Source organism: Oncorhynchus mykiss, chromosome 12 (assembly GCF_013265735.2).
Source record: "Oncorhynchus mykiss isolate Arlee chromosome 12, USDA_OmykA_1.1, whole genome shotgun sequence".
Classification (NCBI taxonomy): domain Eukaryota; kingdom Metazoa; phylum Chordata; class Actinopteri; order Salmoniformes; family Salmonidae; genus Oncorhynchus; species Oncorhynchus mykiss.
The window spans coordinates 45,727,049-45,743,333 of record NC_048576.1 but is presented as its reverse complement, the minus strand read 5'-3'; the positions used below and the strand labels follow the sequence as shown (position 1 = coordinate 45,743,333).

The 16,285-nt window shown below is 43.4% G+C and overlaps 1 protein-coding gene across 1 annotated transcript in view; it reads left to right on the top strand.

The window, feature by feature from the left end:
• The window catches only part of LOC110538902 (alpha-tectorin-like), an 82,369-nt gene extending 71,787 nt beyond the window's left edge, over positions 1-10,582 (top strand). The window contains exons 25-32 of the mRNA XM_036939508.1: positions 1,448-1,558; positions 1,868-2,070; positions 4,179-4,342; positions 4,665-4,913; positions 6,828-6,990; positions 7,211-7,295; positions 8,663-8,782; positions 9,828-10,582. Of these exons, the coding sequence (XP_036795403.1) occupies positions 1,448-1,558; positions 1,868-2,070; positions 4,179-4,342; positions 4,665-4,913; positions 6,828-6,990; positions 7,211-7,295; positions 8,663-8,782; positions 9,828-9,931 (1,199 nt within the window). The 3' untranslated portion in view covers positions 9,932-10,582. The remainder of the gene's footprint in view (positions 1-1,447; positions 1,559-1,867; positions 2,071-4,178; positions 4,343-4,664; positions 4,914-6,827; positions 6,991-7,210; positions 7,296-8,662; positions 8,783-9,827) is intronic.
• The last annotated feature ends 5,703 nt before the right edge of the window (positions 10,583-16,285 follow it).

Genomic DNA, 16,285 nt, shown 5'->3' with positions numbered 1-16,285 from the left:
TTACACACAGGTGGATTGTATTTATCATCATTAGTCATTTAGGTCAACATTGGATCATTCAGAGATCCTCACTGAACTTCTGGAGAGAGTTTGCTGCACTGAAAGTAAAGGGGCTGAATAATTTTGCACGCCCAATTTTTCAGTTTTTGATTTGTTAAAAAAGTTTGAAATATCCAATAAATGTCCTTCCACTTCATGATTGTGTCCCACTTGTTGTTGATTCTTCACAAAAAAATACAGTTTTATATCTTTATGTTTGAAGCCTGAAATGTGGCAAAAGGTCGCAAAGTTCAAGGGGGCCGAATACTTTCGCAAGGCACTGTATCCTCCAAACACCGGCTTCTCTGGGATTATCACTTAAGTATACACTACATATATAATATATACAGTATATATTTCCTTTATTATAATTATATATATTTTTGTTTCCTCTTGAACCTGGGCCAAGGGGCTTCAGCCCCGGTAAGCCCCTGTCTAAATCTGGCCCTGCAAATATGTAAGTTCAAAACATGTTAAAAACACTGTTTATGTGTGGGTGTCCCTGACCTTGCCAACAGACAAAGAGCCATGAATGGATCAGTGGTTCACCGATTTGGGCTTTGATTGGCTCGGAAAAGTAAAAGGAGGTGGTGTGTAATGAAACGTGTTTGTTTCTTTGGGACCATCAGGCGAAGTCCTAAAAACGTATTTCGGGACGTCCCTCTGAACAAGCTGGGAACTAGACAAAAACCTCCAGAGGACCTTGACAGAACGTACTGTTTTAAACTATGTCATTTGAACACAGGAATGTTCTTTCAACGTTCCCACAAAACGTGTCTAGAACATTCATATCTTATATTCCGAGAACATCACAACCATGTTCTATGTGTGTTTGGTTGTGACGTTGATGGAATATTCTCCTAACCCTCAGAAAACTAGACACATGAATGTTCTTACAACGTTCCAATGAAAAGTGTCCAAAACATTAATATAGAATATTCTGAGAACATGTTAACCATGTTCTGGGCAAGTTCCGTTTGACATTAAGGGAATGGTCTCTGGGAAACAGTTCTTGCACATCACTGGAAGATTCATATGAAAATATTAGGTAATGACCTAATGAGACTCTAAAGGGAACATTTTTTTGTTAGCTGGGAGGTGTGTGCAATTAAATTATCAGGTAGGACAGAAAACCAGCAGTACTCTGGAACTTGGAACTTGTAAGATTTGAATACCCTTACTTTAAGGCAACATACAGAGTTCCGCAGGGTAGGTCCGTTATTGTTCTTACTACACATAAAACTTTGAGCATGCGTTGGTGTCCGTGGAGGAAATTTCAGGGAAATTTGATTTATGTTTTTCTAAACTGAGCATCAGGCTATTCAAGAATGACAGTCAGTTCAGTTGTGTTCTCATGGTTGAATGTTAATGGTGTGACAGCTAACATTGTTCCTGGATCTGTCTTTAGCAGAATGGATCTACGACCCTTGTGCAGGAGAGATCTGCACCAACAACACGTGTGAGCAGGAGAACGGGGGAGACCTGTGTGGCTGCCCTGAGCTGCCCAACAACGCTGGTGGTGAGTGCGAGGGGGCAGAGTGGGGGAGTCGAGAGAAGGGGGTGAGCGAGGGTGGGGGGGGGGATTGATTGTTGGGCTAGACAAGAATAGAGACAAATGTAGATTTTAAATTTTTTTTAATCTCAGTTATTTATTTATCCTACTCGGTCACATTTTGATCAAATCTCTTACAAGAAATACCTGAGTTGTGTTCACTAGGCATGAAATGGGAGTAAACCGTTTGAACACGACTTAAGCCCAAGTCTAGAAACTGAATACTGGGTAGCTACTGTATTCTTATGATTCTCAAGCCCTGTGTTTTCCCGCCAGGCGAGGATGACATAATCCAGGCGGAGGTGACATGTAAGCACGCCCAGATGGAGGTGTCCATCTCCAAGTGTAAGCTCTTCCAGCTGGGCTTCGAGCGTGAGGACGTGAGGATCAATGACCAGTACTGCCCCGGCATTGAGGGAGAGGACTTCATCTCCTTTCACATCAACAACTCCAAGGGCCATTGCGGCTCCATTGTACAGGTAATTAACCACAGATTGAGGGTCAGTAGATCATTTTTCAATTCTAACCTTTATCATTAGGGGTGTGATAACATATCTGGCCCTGTATCAGTGGTCTCCTTCCACATAAACAACACAAAGGAACAGTGTGGCTCTATCAGACAGGTAGCCACAGATCTACAGTCGGATTAGTCTACCTTTAATCAGAACTGTAATCATTAGCGGGATGAAAAAATATCTGATCCTGGATTAGTGCTTAGAGTGCTACTTCCACCTACAGGTGGCGAATACGTCTTAGGCTTGTGACTCAGGGATAATAGAGCTCCATTTTCTTGGTGAGAATCTGCGTATAGCCAATAGGGTAGATCTGTCCTACTACACTGCAAAAAGTGAAATCTAAGTAAGCCTAAATATCTTATATTGAGTGATAAATCTCTTAAAATGTGTTTTTTTCCTTAGTTTTTTTTCATGCAAAGCTAAATGAGCTAATGTCATTGACAGATAGGTTTGCTTATTTTAACCTAAAAAAGGCTTAATACAGGTAATGTATCTTATTTCAAAATACTTGACCTTAATACTGACGATAAAGGTAAAATATTGTGAAAAACACATTGAAATTAGATAAATTACTTGTATTAAGCCTTTAGTTTAAAATAGGCAAAATGATCTGCTAATGACATTAGATAACTTACTTGGTAAAATATATATATATATATATATATATATATATATATATATATATATTATCACTCAATAGAAGATACTCTACTTGACCAACAATATGTGGACACCTGCTTGCTGAACATCTCATTCCAAAATCATTAATATGGAGTTGGTCCCCCCTTTGCTGCTGTAACAGCCTCCACTCTTCTGGGAAGGCGTTCCACTAGATGTTGGAACATTGCTGCGTGGACTTGCTTCCATTCAGCCATGAGCAATAGTGAGGTCGGCCACTTATGTTGGGCGATTAGGCATGGCTCGCAGCCGGCATTCCAATTCATCCCAAAGGTGTTCGATGGGGTTGAGGTCAGGGCTCTGTGCAGGCCAGTCAAGTTCTTCCACACCGATCTCGATGAACCATTTCTGTTTGGGCCTCGCTTTGTGCACGGGGGCATTGTCATGCTGAAACAGGAAAGCGCCTTCCACAAACTGTTGCCACAAAGTTGGAAGCACAGACTCATCTAGAATGTCATTGTATGCTGTAGCGTTAAGATTTACCTTCACTGGAACTAATGGGCCTAGCCCGAACCATGAAAAACAGCCCCAGACCATTATTCCTCCTCCGCCAAACTTTACACTTGGCACTATGCAAGCAGCGTTCTCCTGGAATCCGCCAAACCCAGATTTGTCTGTCGGGACTGGCAGATGGTGAAGCATGATTCATCACCCCAGAGTCCAATGGCGGTGAGATTTACACCACTCCAGACAACACTTGTCATTGCTCATGGTAATCTTAGGCTTGTGTACGGCGGCTTGGCCATGGAAACCCATTTCATGAAGCTCCCGATGAACAGTTCTTGTGCTGACATTTCTTCCAGAGGTAGTTTGGAACGCGGTAGTGAGTGTTGCAAATGATGACAGGCAATTTTTTATTTTTTTTTACACGCTACTTGCTTCAGCACTCGGCGGTCCCATTCTGTGAGCTTGTGTGGCCTACCACTTCGCGGCTAAGCCGTTGTTGCCCCTAAACGTTTCCACTTCACAATAATAGCACTTACAGTTGACCGGGGCAGCTCTAGCAGGGCAGAAATTTGACAAACTGACTTGTTGGAAAGATGGCATCCTATGACGGTGCCACGTTGAAAATCACTGAGCTCCTCAGTAAGGGCATTCTACAACCAATGTTTGTCTATGGAGATTGCATGGCGGTGTGCTCGATTTTATACACCTGTCAGCAACTGGTGTGGCTGAAATCCACTAATTTGAAGGGGTGCCCACATACTTTTGTATATACAGTGTATTTAGGCTTGCTTAGATTTTACTTTTTGCAGTGAATCCAAATAGCCAGTAGGGCTCCATGTTACTAGTGAAATCTCTTCCCAGATCAATAGTCATACTATACCTACTGTAATGACGGTTATTGTCTGGAATTTCTATCTTCAAAATGTGAACATTTTATTTTCTACCAGTCCAACGGCACACACATCATGTACAAGAACACGGTGTGGATCGAGAGTGTGAACAACACAGGCAACATCATCACCAGGGACAAGACAATCAACGTGGAGTTTACCTGCGCCTACGAGCTAGACATCAAGATATCCTTGGAGACCGTGCTCAAGCCCATGCTCAGGTTAGAGGACCTTCTTTTTCTCAACACTAGGGTTGCAAACTTTCCCAAAATTCCCAGGCTTTCCAGAAATCCCAATTGTAAGATTCCCAGAATCGGAAGGGAATTAGCAGGAAATCTAGAATACTTACTTATTTTGGTTTTATATCTATACATTTATTTGAATGATAGATATACAGTATGTGCCATGTCACATTGGACAAGGAGACAAGAGATTGGACACGACCAATGCTTTCCATTCCCTGACTTCCCTCTCCCTATCTCCTCCCCACCTTCTCTCTCTCTCCCAACTTCCCTCTTGCTTTCTCTTTCTCCCTCTCTCCAGTGTTATCAACCTCACCCTCCCCACCCAGGAAGGCAACTTTATCACTAAGATGGCGCTGTACAAGAACTCCTCGTACCGCCAACCGTACCGCGAGGGTGAGGTGGTGCTGAGCACACGGGACGTCATCTTTGTGGGGGTGTTTGTGGAGGGGGCCGACGAGGACCAGCTCATCCTCATTGTCAATATGTGCTGGGCCACGCCGTCCCGCTACAGCAACGACCACCTCCGCTACGTCCTCATAGAGAGAGGGTAGGCTCAACACCTACGGCCAAAACAGCACCCTATCCATTATTAGGCTCAGAAAATTCTTGCAACTTTCCCTATGTAATGGGTGCGTGCTGGTGGCAGGGAGGTCAGGCGCAGGAGAGTGAACTTGATATAGAGAGCAGTTTAATAAATGCCATATATACAAAAATGTATATAAAAGGGTACAAAACCCATCGCACACCAGAACATGACTTGCACAAAACATACAAACAATCACAGACAAAAGCATGAGGGGAAACAAAGGGTTAAATACACAACATGTAATTGATGGGATTGAAACCAGGTGTGGTGGAAGATGAGACAAAACCAATGGAAAATGAAAAATGGATCAGCGATGGCTAGAAGGTCTGTGATGTCGACCGCTGAACACTGCCCGAACAAGGAGAGGGACCAACTTCGGCAGAAGTTGTGACAGTACCCCCCCCCCCCCCCCCCCCCCCCCCCCTTGACACACGGCTCCAGCAGCACGTCGACACTGACCTCGGGGGCGATCCGGATGGAGACGATGGAACTCTCGCAGCATAGAAGGATCCAACACGTCCTCCACCGGAACCCAGCATCTCTCCTCCAGACCATACCCCTCCCAGTCCACGAGGTACTGAAGGCCCCTCACCTGACGTCTCGAATGTCCAGAGGGGGCGGAGGGACCTTCCGCACCTCAGACTCCTGGAGCGGGCCAGCTACCACCGGCCTGAGGAGAGACACATGGAACGAGGTGTTAATGCGGTAATCGGGGGGACTCCGACTCTGATGCCAAGGAGCCAGAACCGGCTGATACCCCAATACACACTGGAAGGGAGAGAGGAATGCCCAGACCCTCGACGTGAACTGGGGACCCCGATCAGACACTATTAACTCAGGCACCCCGTAGTGCCGGAAGACATGTGTAAACAGAGCCTCCGCAGTTTGTAGGGCTGTAGGGAGACCGGGCAAAGGAAGGAAACGACAGAAAAACGATCCACAATGACCAGGATCGTGGTGTTTCCCTGTGAAGGAGGAAGATTGGTTAGGAAATCTACCGACAGGTGCGTCCACGGCCGTTATGGAACGGGTAAGGGTTGGAACTTACCTCTGGGCAGGTGCCTAGGAGCCTTACACCGAGCAGGAGGAAACATAAACCCTCACATCCTTAGCCATAGTGGGCCACCAGTACTTCCCACTAAGACTAAGCGCACAGTCCGACCGATCCCAGGATGACCAGAGGAGGGTGATGTGTGAGCCCAATAGATCAGCAGGACGTGGACAGCAGACGGAACGTACAGATGCCCAGCTGGACACTAGAGGGGAGCGGGCTTTGCACGTGACGCCCGCTCAATGTCCACGTACAGCTCACACACTACCGGCGCCACCAGGCAAGAGGGGGGGAGTATGGGAGTGGGATCCATGGGCCGCTCCTCTGTGTCATACAGCCGGGACAATACGTCTGCCTTAACGTTCTGGGAGCCTGGTCTGTAAGAAAAAGGGTAAACACAAGACGGGTGAAAAACATGGCCCCCCTTGCCTGGCGAGGGTTCAGTCTCCTCGCCGCCCAGATGTACTCCAGATTGTGGTGGTCAGTCCAGATGAGAAAAGGGTGTCTAGCCCCCTCAAGCCAATGTCTCCATGCCTTCAAGGCCTTGACGACAGCCAACAGCTTCCGGTCCCCCACATCATAGTTTCGCTCCGCCTGGCTGAATTTCTTAGAGAAGAAGGCACAGGGGTGGCGCTTCGGTGGCGTACCCGAGCGCTGAGAGCACAGCTCCTATCCCAGTCTCAGACGCGTCCACCTCCACTATGAACGCTTCGGCAGAAGTCGTGACACCCAAAGTTCCCAGGTTTTCCAGAAATCCTGGCTGTAGGATATTGTAAGACAACAAAGGAAAGGACCACACTAACTTCTCCTTCTCTGTTCCAAAGTTGTCCCAACGTCAAGGACAATACCATCGGCATGGCTGAGAACGGGGTGTCCCTCACCTGTCGCTTCCACGTCACCGTCTTCAAGTTCATCGGGGACTACAGTGAGGTCCACCTCCACTGTGACGTGTCACTGTGTGACCACAAGACCAATGCCTGCAAAGTGGTGAGGAGATCCTGAACACTGCACACTGAACATGGTGGTGACCACTGAACACATCAGGAACCACTTTAATCTGTCCAGGAAACTGTCCCAAAGTGTTAATACAATGGCTAAGCTTACAATGGCTATGTTATTCCACCTTATCACGTCTGTGTGTGTGTGTGTGTATGTGTGTGTGCGCGTGCGTGTGCGTGCGTGTGTGTGTGTGTGTGTGTGTGTGTAGAACTGTCCCCACAACAGGAGAATGTACTCAGACTACAGCGATCACAAGGAGCAGATCCTCACTGTAGGACCCATCAGAAGGCGAGGTACACATCAAATCAAATCAAATCAAATTTTATTTGTCACATACACATGGTTAGCAGATGTTAGTGCGAGTGTAGCGAAATGCTTGTGCTTCTAGTTCCGACAATGCAGTAATAACAAGTAATCTAACTAACAATTCCAAAACTACTGTCTTGTACACAGTGTAAGGGGATAAAGAATATGTACATAAGGATATATGAATGAGTGATGGTACAGAGCAGCATAGGCAAGATACAGTAGATGGTATCGAGTACAGTATGTACAAATGAGATGAGTATGTACACAAAGTGGCATAGTATAGTATAAAGTGGCTAGTGATACATGTATTACATAAGGATACCGTCGATGATATAGAGTACAGTATATACGTATGCATATGAGATGAATAATGTAGGGTAAGTAACATTTATATAAGGTAGCATTGTTTAAAGTGGCTAGTGATATATTTACGTCATTTCCCATCAATTCCCATTATTAAAGTGGCTGGAGTTGAGTCAGTGTCAGTGTTAGTGGTGGCTGTTTAACAGTCTGATGGCCTTGAGATAGAAGCTGTTTTTCAGTCTCTCGGTCCCAGCTTTGATGCACCTGTACTGACCTCGCCTTCTGGATGATAGCGGGGTGAACAGGCAGTGGCTCGGGTGGTTGATGTCCTTGATGATCTTTATGGCCTTCCTGTGACATCGGGTGGTGTAGGTGTCCTGGAGGGCAGGTAGTTTGCCCCCGGTGATGCGTTGTGCAGACCTCACTACCCTCTGGAGAGCCTTACGGTTGAGGGCGGTGCAGTTGCCATACCAGGCGGTGATACAGCCCGCCAGGATGCTCTCGATTGTGCATCTGTAGAAGTTTGTGAGTGCTTTTGGTGACAAGCCGAATTTCTTCAGCCTCCTGAGGTTGAAGAGGCGCTGCTGCGCCTTCTTCACGATGCTGTCTGTGTGAGTGGACCAATTCAGTTTGTCTGTGATGTGTATGCCGAGGAACTTAAAACTTGCTACCCTCTCCACTACTGTTCCATCGATGTGGATAGGGGGGTGTTCCCTCTGCTGTTTCCTGAAGTCCACAATCATCTCCTTAGTTTTGTTGACGTTGAGTGTGAGGTTATTTTCCTGACACCACACTCCGAGGGCCCTCACCTCCTCCCTGTAGGCCGTCTCATCGTTGTTGGTAATCAAGCCTACCACTCTTGAGTGTGTGTGTGTGTGTGTGTGTAGTGTGTGTGTATGTGATACAGACATGTCACCTTAATGTATGAGTGTGTGTGTGTGTGTATTGTCTGTGTCTGATGCCCAACTGCAACATATGCATGCATTATGTTTGTGTAAATACCAGTATGTATGTGATTAATAATTTTGTGTTTATGTGTACATATTAGAGTCGGACTGGTGTGCGGTGGGTAATGGAGGCTGTGAGCAGATCTGCACCAGTAAAGGAATGGGAGCTATGTGTAGCTGTGTGACTGGGATGCTGCAGAGGGACGGAAAGAGCTGTCGAGGTAGACACACATCATCCTCTCACGTCTATAGAGTGCTGATAAATAATATGGGTCATTCTATGAATACTGCCTTTAAGGTAGTGTAATTTTGTTAAAAATACATTTTTCACCTAATTGTACCATTCTGTCATAAAGAGCAACTTTCATAACAAACATGTTTCCCATCTCAATAGGTTCAATGAAGACAAATTCCTTTAACAGTAACTAGGGTTGCAAAATTCCGTTAACTTTCCCAAAATTCCCAGGTTTTACAGAAATCCCGGTTGGAAAATTATCGGAATCAGAAGGGAATAAGCAAGAAAAATGTCATCCTCAAATCAGGATTTCTGCATAATATGGGAATTTGGCAAAGAAAAAAGGTACAATGTATGAGAGATTGGGTCAATTCCATTTCAATAGACTGAATTGAAAATGCATTGATCCCGCGCACTGTACAGTGGGCACATACTCTGTCTTAATTTTGAAGGTACTTACAGTGCCTTCAGAAAGTATGCAGACCCCTTGACTTTTTCCAAATGTTGTTGTTAGAGCCTGAATTAAAAATGTATGAAATTGAGAGTTTGTGTCACACAACACCTCATAATGTCAAAATGAAAAGCTGAAATGTCTTGAGTCAATAAATATTCAACTCCTTGTTATGGCAAGGTTAAATAAGTTCCGGAGTAAAAATGTGCTTAACAAGTCACATAATAAGTTGTATGGACTCGCTCTGTGTGCAATAATAGTATTTAACATGATTTTTGAATGACAACCTCACACATCCCAGTGGAGGCTGCTGAGGGTAGAACGACTCATAACAATGGCTGGAACGGAGCAAATGGAATGGAAACCATGTATTTGATACCATTCCACTCATTCCACTCCAGCTAATACCACAAGCCCGTCCTCCTCAATTAAGGTGACACCAACCATCTGTGACACAAACAATTATCTGTAAGGTCCCTCAGTCGAGCAGTGAATTTCAAACAGATTCAACCTTCTTTCTCATCTGACCTTCTATTCTAACCTTCATAAGACATTCTATTTTTTTATTCCCTCCATGCAGCTGTCAGCTCCAGCGTTGACCTTCGACCCCTTGTTTTCCCTCTGGCTCTTAGCACCGTGGTCTCCGTGCTCCTCACTCACACACACAATTCCCTCTTCTCCTAACCCTGGGCGGACAGTCAGAGAGAGAGGAGGGAGAGAGAGATATAACACGAAAAAAACAGCCAACCAGAGGAGAGCAGACACTTCCTACTCACTGTCACAGAGACTGCCACAGCAACCAATCACAGAGCAGAGAGGCACTTCCCACCCTTTGCACTAAACAAAAACAACAACAACTCACAAGACTGGGGCACTGGATCACAATGGAAAAAGCCCTCCAAAAGAGTCTCTCTATTCACGTATACTTTAGCTAGACAGCAGAAAGTCGGTATATTTCATTTAACAAACAGTTTAGTGAATTAGTGCTAGATACAGTGTTTTTTTATGAGAGGTGAGGGGATAGTTTGCTCTACATTTATCTTTGATAGCAAAGCTTGGTTGCTAAAATGTTTTTAAAATCATTGTATCATTATTTATATGTGAATCAGAGGCTGTGTATGTGAATCGATTACCTGTTCCCTTCTCAGCCCCTAATCCCCTAATCTGAAACTACAGTATGAGTCTCAGTAACATACAAAGTAATGCTCTGGTGCAGTGGTTCCCAAACTTTTTACAGTCCCGTACCCCTTCAAACATTCAACCTCCAGCTGCATACCCCTTCTAGCGCCAAGGCCAGCACACTCTCAAATGTTGTTTTTTTGCCATCATTGTAAGCCTGCCACACCCACACTATACGATGCATTTATTAAACATAATAATGAGCGTGAGTTTTTGTCACAACCCAGCTTGTGGGAAGTGACAAAGAGCTCTTAAGGGACCATGGCACAAATAATAAAATAACAAAAATCAATAATTTTGCTCTTTATTTAGCCATCTTACATAAATGATAAAACTTTATTTGTTCATTGAAAATTGTGAATAACTCGCCACAGGTTAATGAGAAGGGTGTGCTTGAAAGGATGCACATAACTCTGCAATGTTGGGTTGTATTGGAGAGAGACTCAGTCTTAAATAATTTTCCACACAGTCTGTGCCTGTATTTAGTTTTCATGCTAGTGAGGGTCGAGAATCCACTCTCACATAGGTACGTGGTTGCAAAGGGCATCAGTGTTTAAACAGCGCGATTTGCCAAGGCAGGATACTCTGAGCACAGACCAATCCAGAAATCTGGAAGTGGCTTCTGATTAAATGAAATCTTCACAGAACCGCTTGTTGCAATTTCGACGAGGCTCACTTGTTCAGATATTGGTAGGTGGACTGGAGGCAGGGCATGAAAGGGATAACGAATCCAGTTGTTTGTGTCATCCGTTTCGGGAAAGTACCTGCCTAATTGTGTACCCAACTCACTCAGGTGCTTCGCTATATCACATTTGACATTGTCCGTAAGCTTGAGTTCATTTGCACACGAAGAATTATACAATGATGAAAAGACCTGTGTTATGTCCCTGTTAATGCGAGAGAAGAGAAGAGCTCCAACTTCTTAATCATAGCTTCAATTTTGTCCCACACATTGAATATAGTTGTGGAGAGTCCCTGTAATCCTAGATTCAGATCATTCAGGCGAGAAAAAACATCACCCAGATAGACCAGTCGTGTAAGAAACTCGTCTTCATGCAAGCTGTCAGTGTCACTAGGGTGGGCATTCTATGTTAATTGTCTATGTTTTGTATTTCTTTGTTTTTTGTCCGTGTGGTTCTCAATCAGAGGCAGCTGTCTATCATTGTCTCTGATTGAGAACCATACTTAGGTAGCTTTTTCCCACATGGGTTTTGTGGGTAGTTGTTTTCTGTTTTGCACCTCACAGGACTGTTTCGGTTTTCGTTCATTCTTTTTGTTATTTCAGTGTTCAGTTCTAATAAAAGCATGAACACGTACCACGCTGCACCTTGGCCATCCACTTCTTCCACCAACAGGCGTTACAGTCAGACAAGTGAAAAAAAAACATGTAATAAGGGAATTTATGTTTAAATTAATGACTAATGATTCCACCCTGAAATCATATAATTGTATGAAATGTGTTAGTAGTGATAATTCCATAATATGTGTGACTATACCATTGTGTTGCTGTGTAGTGGTGTGAGAGCTGAGAGAACAAAGGACAACAGGAAAGAGGCTCCTTCCAAGGTCCCTCTTATCTGTGTGTGTATGTGTGCGTGTATATGGGGGGGTTATAGACTGCTCACATTTTGGTGGACTTTAGAACGTTCTCTGAATAAACCTTATGAACCATTTGCAGAAGCTGAATCTTTGCCTAATTATTATTAAACCCAGGGTCTTACAAACCTCTGGGATTGGTCAAAGCTTAAATAATTGTTTAGTTATCATCATTGGGATTGAAAATTCTCGTGACAACATGTCAATACTTTGCCACATGATAACCAGCGCACTTCTGTATGTTGTAAAAGCGTTAAATGGTTGCTGCCCATATCATTGCATAGTGCAGAAAATACATGAGAATTCAGGGGCCTTACTTTAACAAAGTTAACCATTTTCACTGTAGTGTCCGAAATGTCTTTCAAACTGTCAGGCATTCCCTTGGCACCAAGAGCATCTCTGTGGATGCTGTAGTGTACCCAAGTGGCGTCGGGAGCAACTGCTTGCACCCGCGTTACCACTCCACTATGTTTACCTGTCATGGCTTTTGCGCCATCAGTACAGATACAAACACATCTTGACCACCAAAGTCCATTTGATGTCACAAAGCTGTCCATATCCTCTCCTGTTGTCCTGGTTTCCAGTGGTTTGCGGAAGAGGATGTCTTCTTTAATTGACCCCCCATAAATGTAATGGCAATATACCAGATGTGCCTACCTATGCTGTTCTCAGCACGTGAACAGGTAATGTTTTTGTACAATGAATGACACAGAAGGAAGCTCACCCAACTCCATATAGCTAGCAATAACAATTTTCTTTTAGAAAATATCGGAGGATTTCATAACATTTTCATTATGTACAAATGTACAGATTGTTAATACAGGCTTTTTAATGTGATATTGTATGAATTTCAAATGGCCTTTAAATATTGAATTTGGATAATTAAGTAACCCAAAAAAGGCAGCAAGACAAGAAAGGCAACCATCCCATTTTAGAGAAGCAATACCATTTCCAGAATAAACTGAATGGTTCTCATAATTACCATTGTGTCTCTGTTATGTCAATGTTTCTTAAAAAGTTGCACCTACATGCATTAATGCTTCAATGATTTTATAAAACCATAAACTCAGGGCCTCTGGGCCTCCTGAGTGGTTAAAAGTCACTGTAACGCGGTGCTAGAGGCGTCACTACAGACCCGGGTTCGATCCCGGGCTGTATCACAACCGGCCATGATCGGGAGTCCGATAGGGTGGCGCACAATTGGCCAAGCGTCGTCCGGGTTAGGGTAGGGTTTGGCTGGGGGGGCTTTACTTGGCTCATCGCACTCTAGCAATTCCTTGTGGCGGGCCGGGCACCTGCAGGCTGACCTTGGTCTTCAGTTGAATGGTGGTTTAGCGGGTCATGTTTCGGAGAACACATGACTTGACCTTCGCCTACCGAGCCTGTTGGGGAGTTGCAGCAATGAGACAAGATCGAAATTGGGGAGAAAAAGGGGTTAAAACACAGTTGGAAAAAAACATTTGAACAAATATACAGAAACTCAACTAATTATATGGTAAACATTTGTGAAAGTGCTACAAATGCTAATATGCTTACCGGTAATTTGACTTTGTACAGGTGAATGATAAATAGGCACGAAATTCTACAGGTGAGCGTGTGCAGGACATGGGTATCTCGTTGCCCAAACTACCGTGTGATGGGCGGGTCTAAAAGACATTTAACAATTTTTTTTTTTACTGGAGATCAGAAGTGTCTGGTGAGAGAGAAAGGTAGGTTGATGTTGCCAGGATCAGAGTAGTACAGAAGGTGTATAATGCTGAGGCAGTGAAGACCCCAAATGATTACTACTATATATTTTTTTAGGAACTCAGTTGGGGTCTCAACTTACTGTTGGTAGTTAAAATAGAATAATACACAAGGTGCAAGTTCAAAATTTGGTTGTGCTTCAGCAGTTTTTCTCTTGTGTTGTCAGTCACTGACAGTCCCTAAATTAGTCATGTCAGCTAGCAATATTTAGACTTGTAAGTTAGTCTAGCCAGTTATCTAAGCTTGTAGTAATTGTGGCCGAATACGGACCGGGCAACCTGACCTCCAGGCGGCCCCCAGTGAATTTGTTAGTCATTCTTACTCAGATGTAATTAACATGGCATAGTCATGGCAAAATGTGTAGAATTGAAGGAAATTAATTTTAAAACTGAAAAATTGAAAATTGGGTAGAATGGCAGGGAATGTAACTTTACAACTGCAAACATTTATTTCTGCCCCATGGCAAAATGAATAGAATTGCAGAACATTTGTTATAACATTGCAAAATGTTCTGCCTTCCTCATGGCAAAATGTGTAGAACTGCAGGAAACTTGCTTTAGAACAGCAAAAATGTATCTCTGCCCCATGGCAAAATGAGTAGAATTGCATGGATTTGTTTTATAACATTTCCAAATGTTCTATCTGCCCATGGCAGAATCGCAACAAAATCTATGATCTATGAGATCATGCTGAAATAACATGCATTTTAGTAAGGTTGGCTTCTTAGCGTTTATAGCCATGGTTATCAACTGTACCGCAGAAATGGAACGTAAGTCATAGAAAATAGATGTTGTGGTGGCAGTTACAGAGAAGTACTGCAGTGTGCTTACAAGGTGTGTCGAACGATAGCTGCCAGCCTTGTGTAGGATCAGATAGGACCAAGTAGTGGAATAGTGGTGAGGTTTTAATGGCTGTAGCGTTCGTTGGTAGGCAATTCTTCTTCCCTTTTTCCTGTCCTTTTCCCCTTCCCTTTTGTGCCACAAAGCGCAATGAATTCACACTCCAGATCCCGGTTTCCCAAAAGCATCTTAAGGCTAAGTTCATCTTTAGAACCTTTGTAGGAGCATCGTTAAATCTCCGAGCTGTTTCCCAAAATCACCATTATTAATGTTGTACTTGAAAACGCTAGTAAACCTAATCTAATGCCTGCCCCTAGGGATGGGCAAAAATTTGAAAACACTATTACAAAATACAAGCACAAAATACCATAAAGATCAATGTATTGACTTAAAATACACGCCTTTTGTATTTTAAAATATAAAAATACATTTGCATGTAGCCAGCCCGAACATCAACAACATTCTCAGTAAAGGTTAAGTCTGCTAAATGACCAAAATACAAATGTGTATATGTGAAAATGAACATACCAAAAATAAACGGCAAAGCACAAAGGGTTATTGGCCTTGTTTCGGGGCAGAGCTCATCAGAGTAATATTCAGCATGCTTTGCAATTGTTCATTTTTACACTGAACAAAAATATAAACGTAAAATCTTGGCCCCATGTTTTATGAGCTGAAATAAAATATCTCAGAAATCTTCCATAGGCACCAAAAGCTTATTTCTCTCAAACTGTTTGCAAAAATGTGTTTATATCCCTTTTAGCAATTCTCCTTTGCCAAGATAATCCATCCACTTTCCAGGTGTGGCATATCAAGAAGCTGATTAAACAGCATGATCATTACACAGGTGCACCTTGTGCTGGGGGGACAATAAAAGGCCACTCTAAAATGTGCAGTTTTGTCACACAACACAATGCCACAGATGTCTTAAGTTTTGAGGGAGCGTGCAATTGGCATGCTGAATGCAGGGATGTCCACCAGAGTTTGCCAGATAATTCAATGTTAATTTCTCTACCATAAGCCAAATCGTTTTAGAGAATTTGGCAGTACGTTCAACCGGCCTCGCAACCACAGACCATGTGTATGGCGTTGTGCTGACAGAGCGCCCCATGGTGGCGTTTGGGTTATGATATGGGCAAGCATAAGCTATGGACATTTAAAGATGGCAATTTGAATGCACAGAGAGACTGTGCTATTCATGTTTCAGCATGACAATGCATGGCCCCATGTCACAAGAATATGTACACAATTCCTGGAAGTGGAAAATGTCAGTTCTTCCATGGCCTGTATACTCACCAGACATGTCACCCATTGAGCATATTTGGTATGCTCTGGCTCAACAAACAAAAAATGGTATAGAAAAGTATTTAGTATTTTGAAAATTCATATTACAGTATTTTGAAAATGCAAAATACAAGATGAAGTGTAGTTCAAACCAGTGTCAAACTACAAAATATCCAGAAGTAATTAAAATACGTATTTCAAATACAAGTATCAGAAATATTGCCCATCTCTGGTTGCCTCAAACCACTGGTAGAACAGCTAACTGGGTCGTTAGATGCTTTTTTTTGCCCTCCCATGTCATTTATACACAGAAGATCTCCAATAAACAAAGAATCACATGGTTTATGCGCCTCTCTGTTAACACAGATAACTTCAGAACAAAGTTGACTACAAG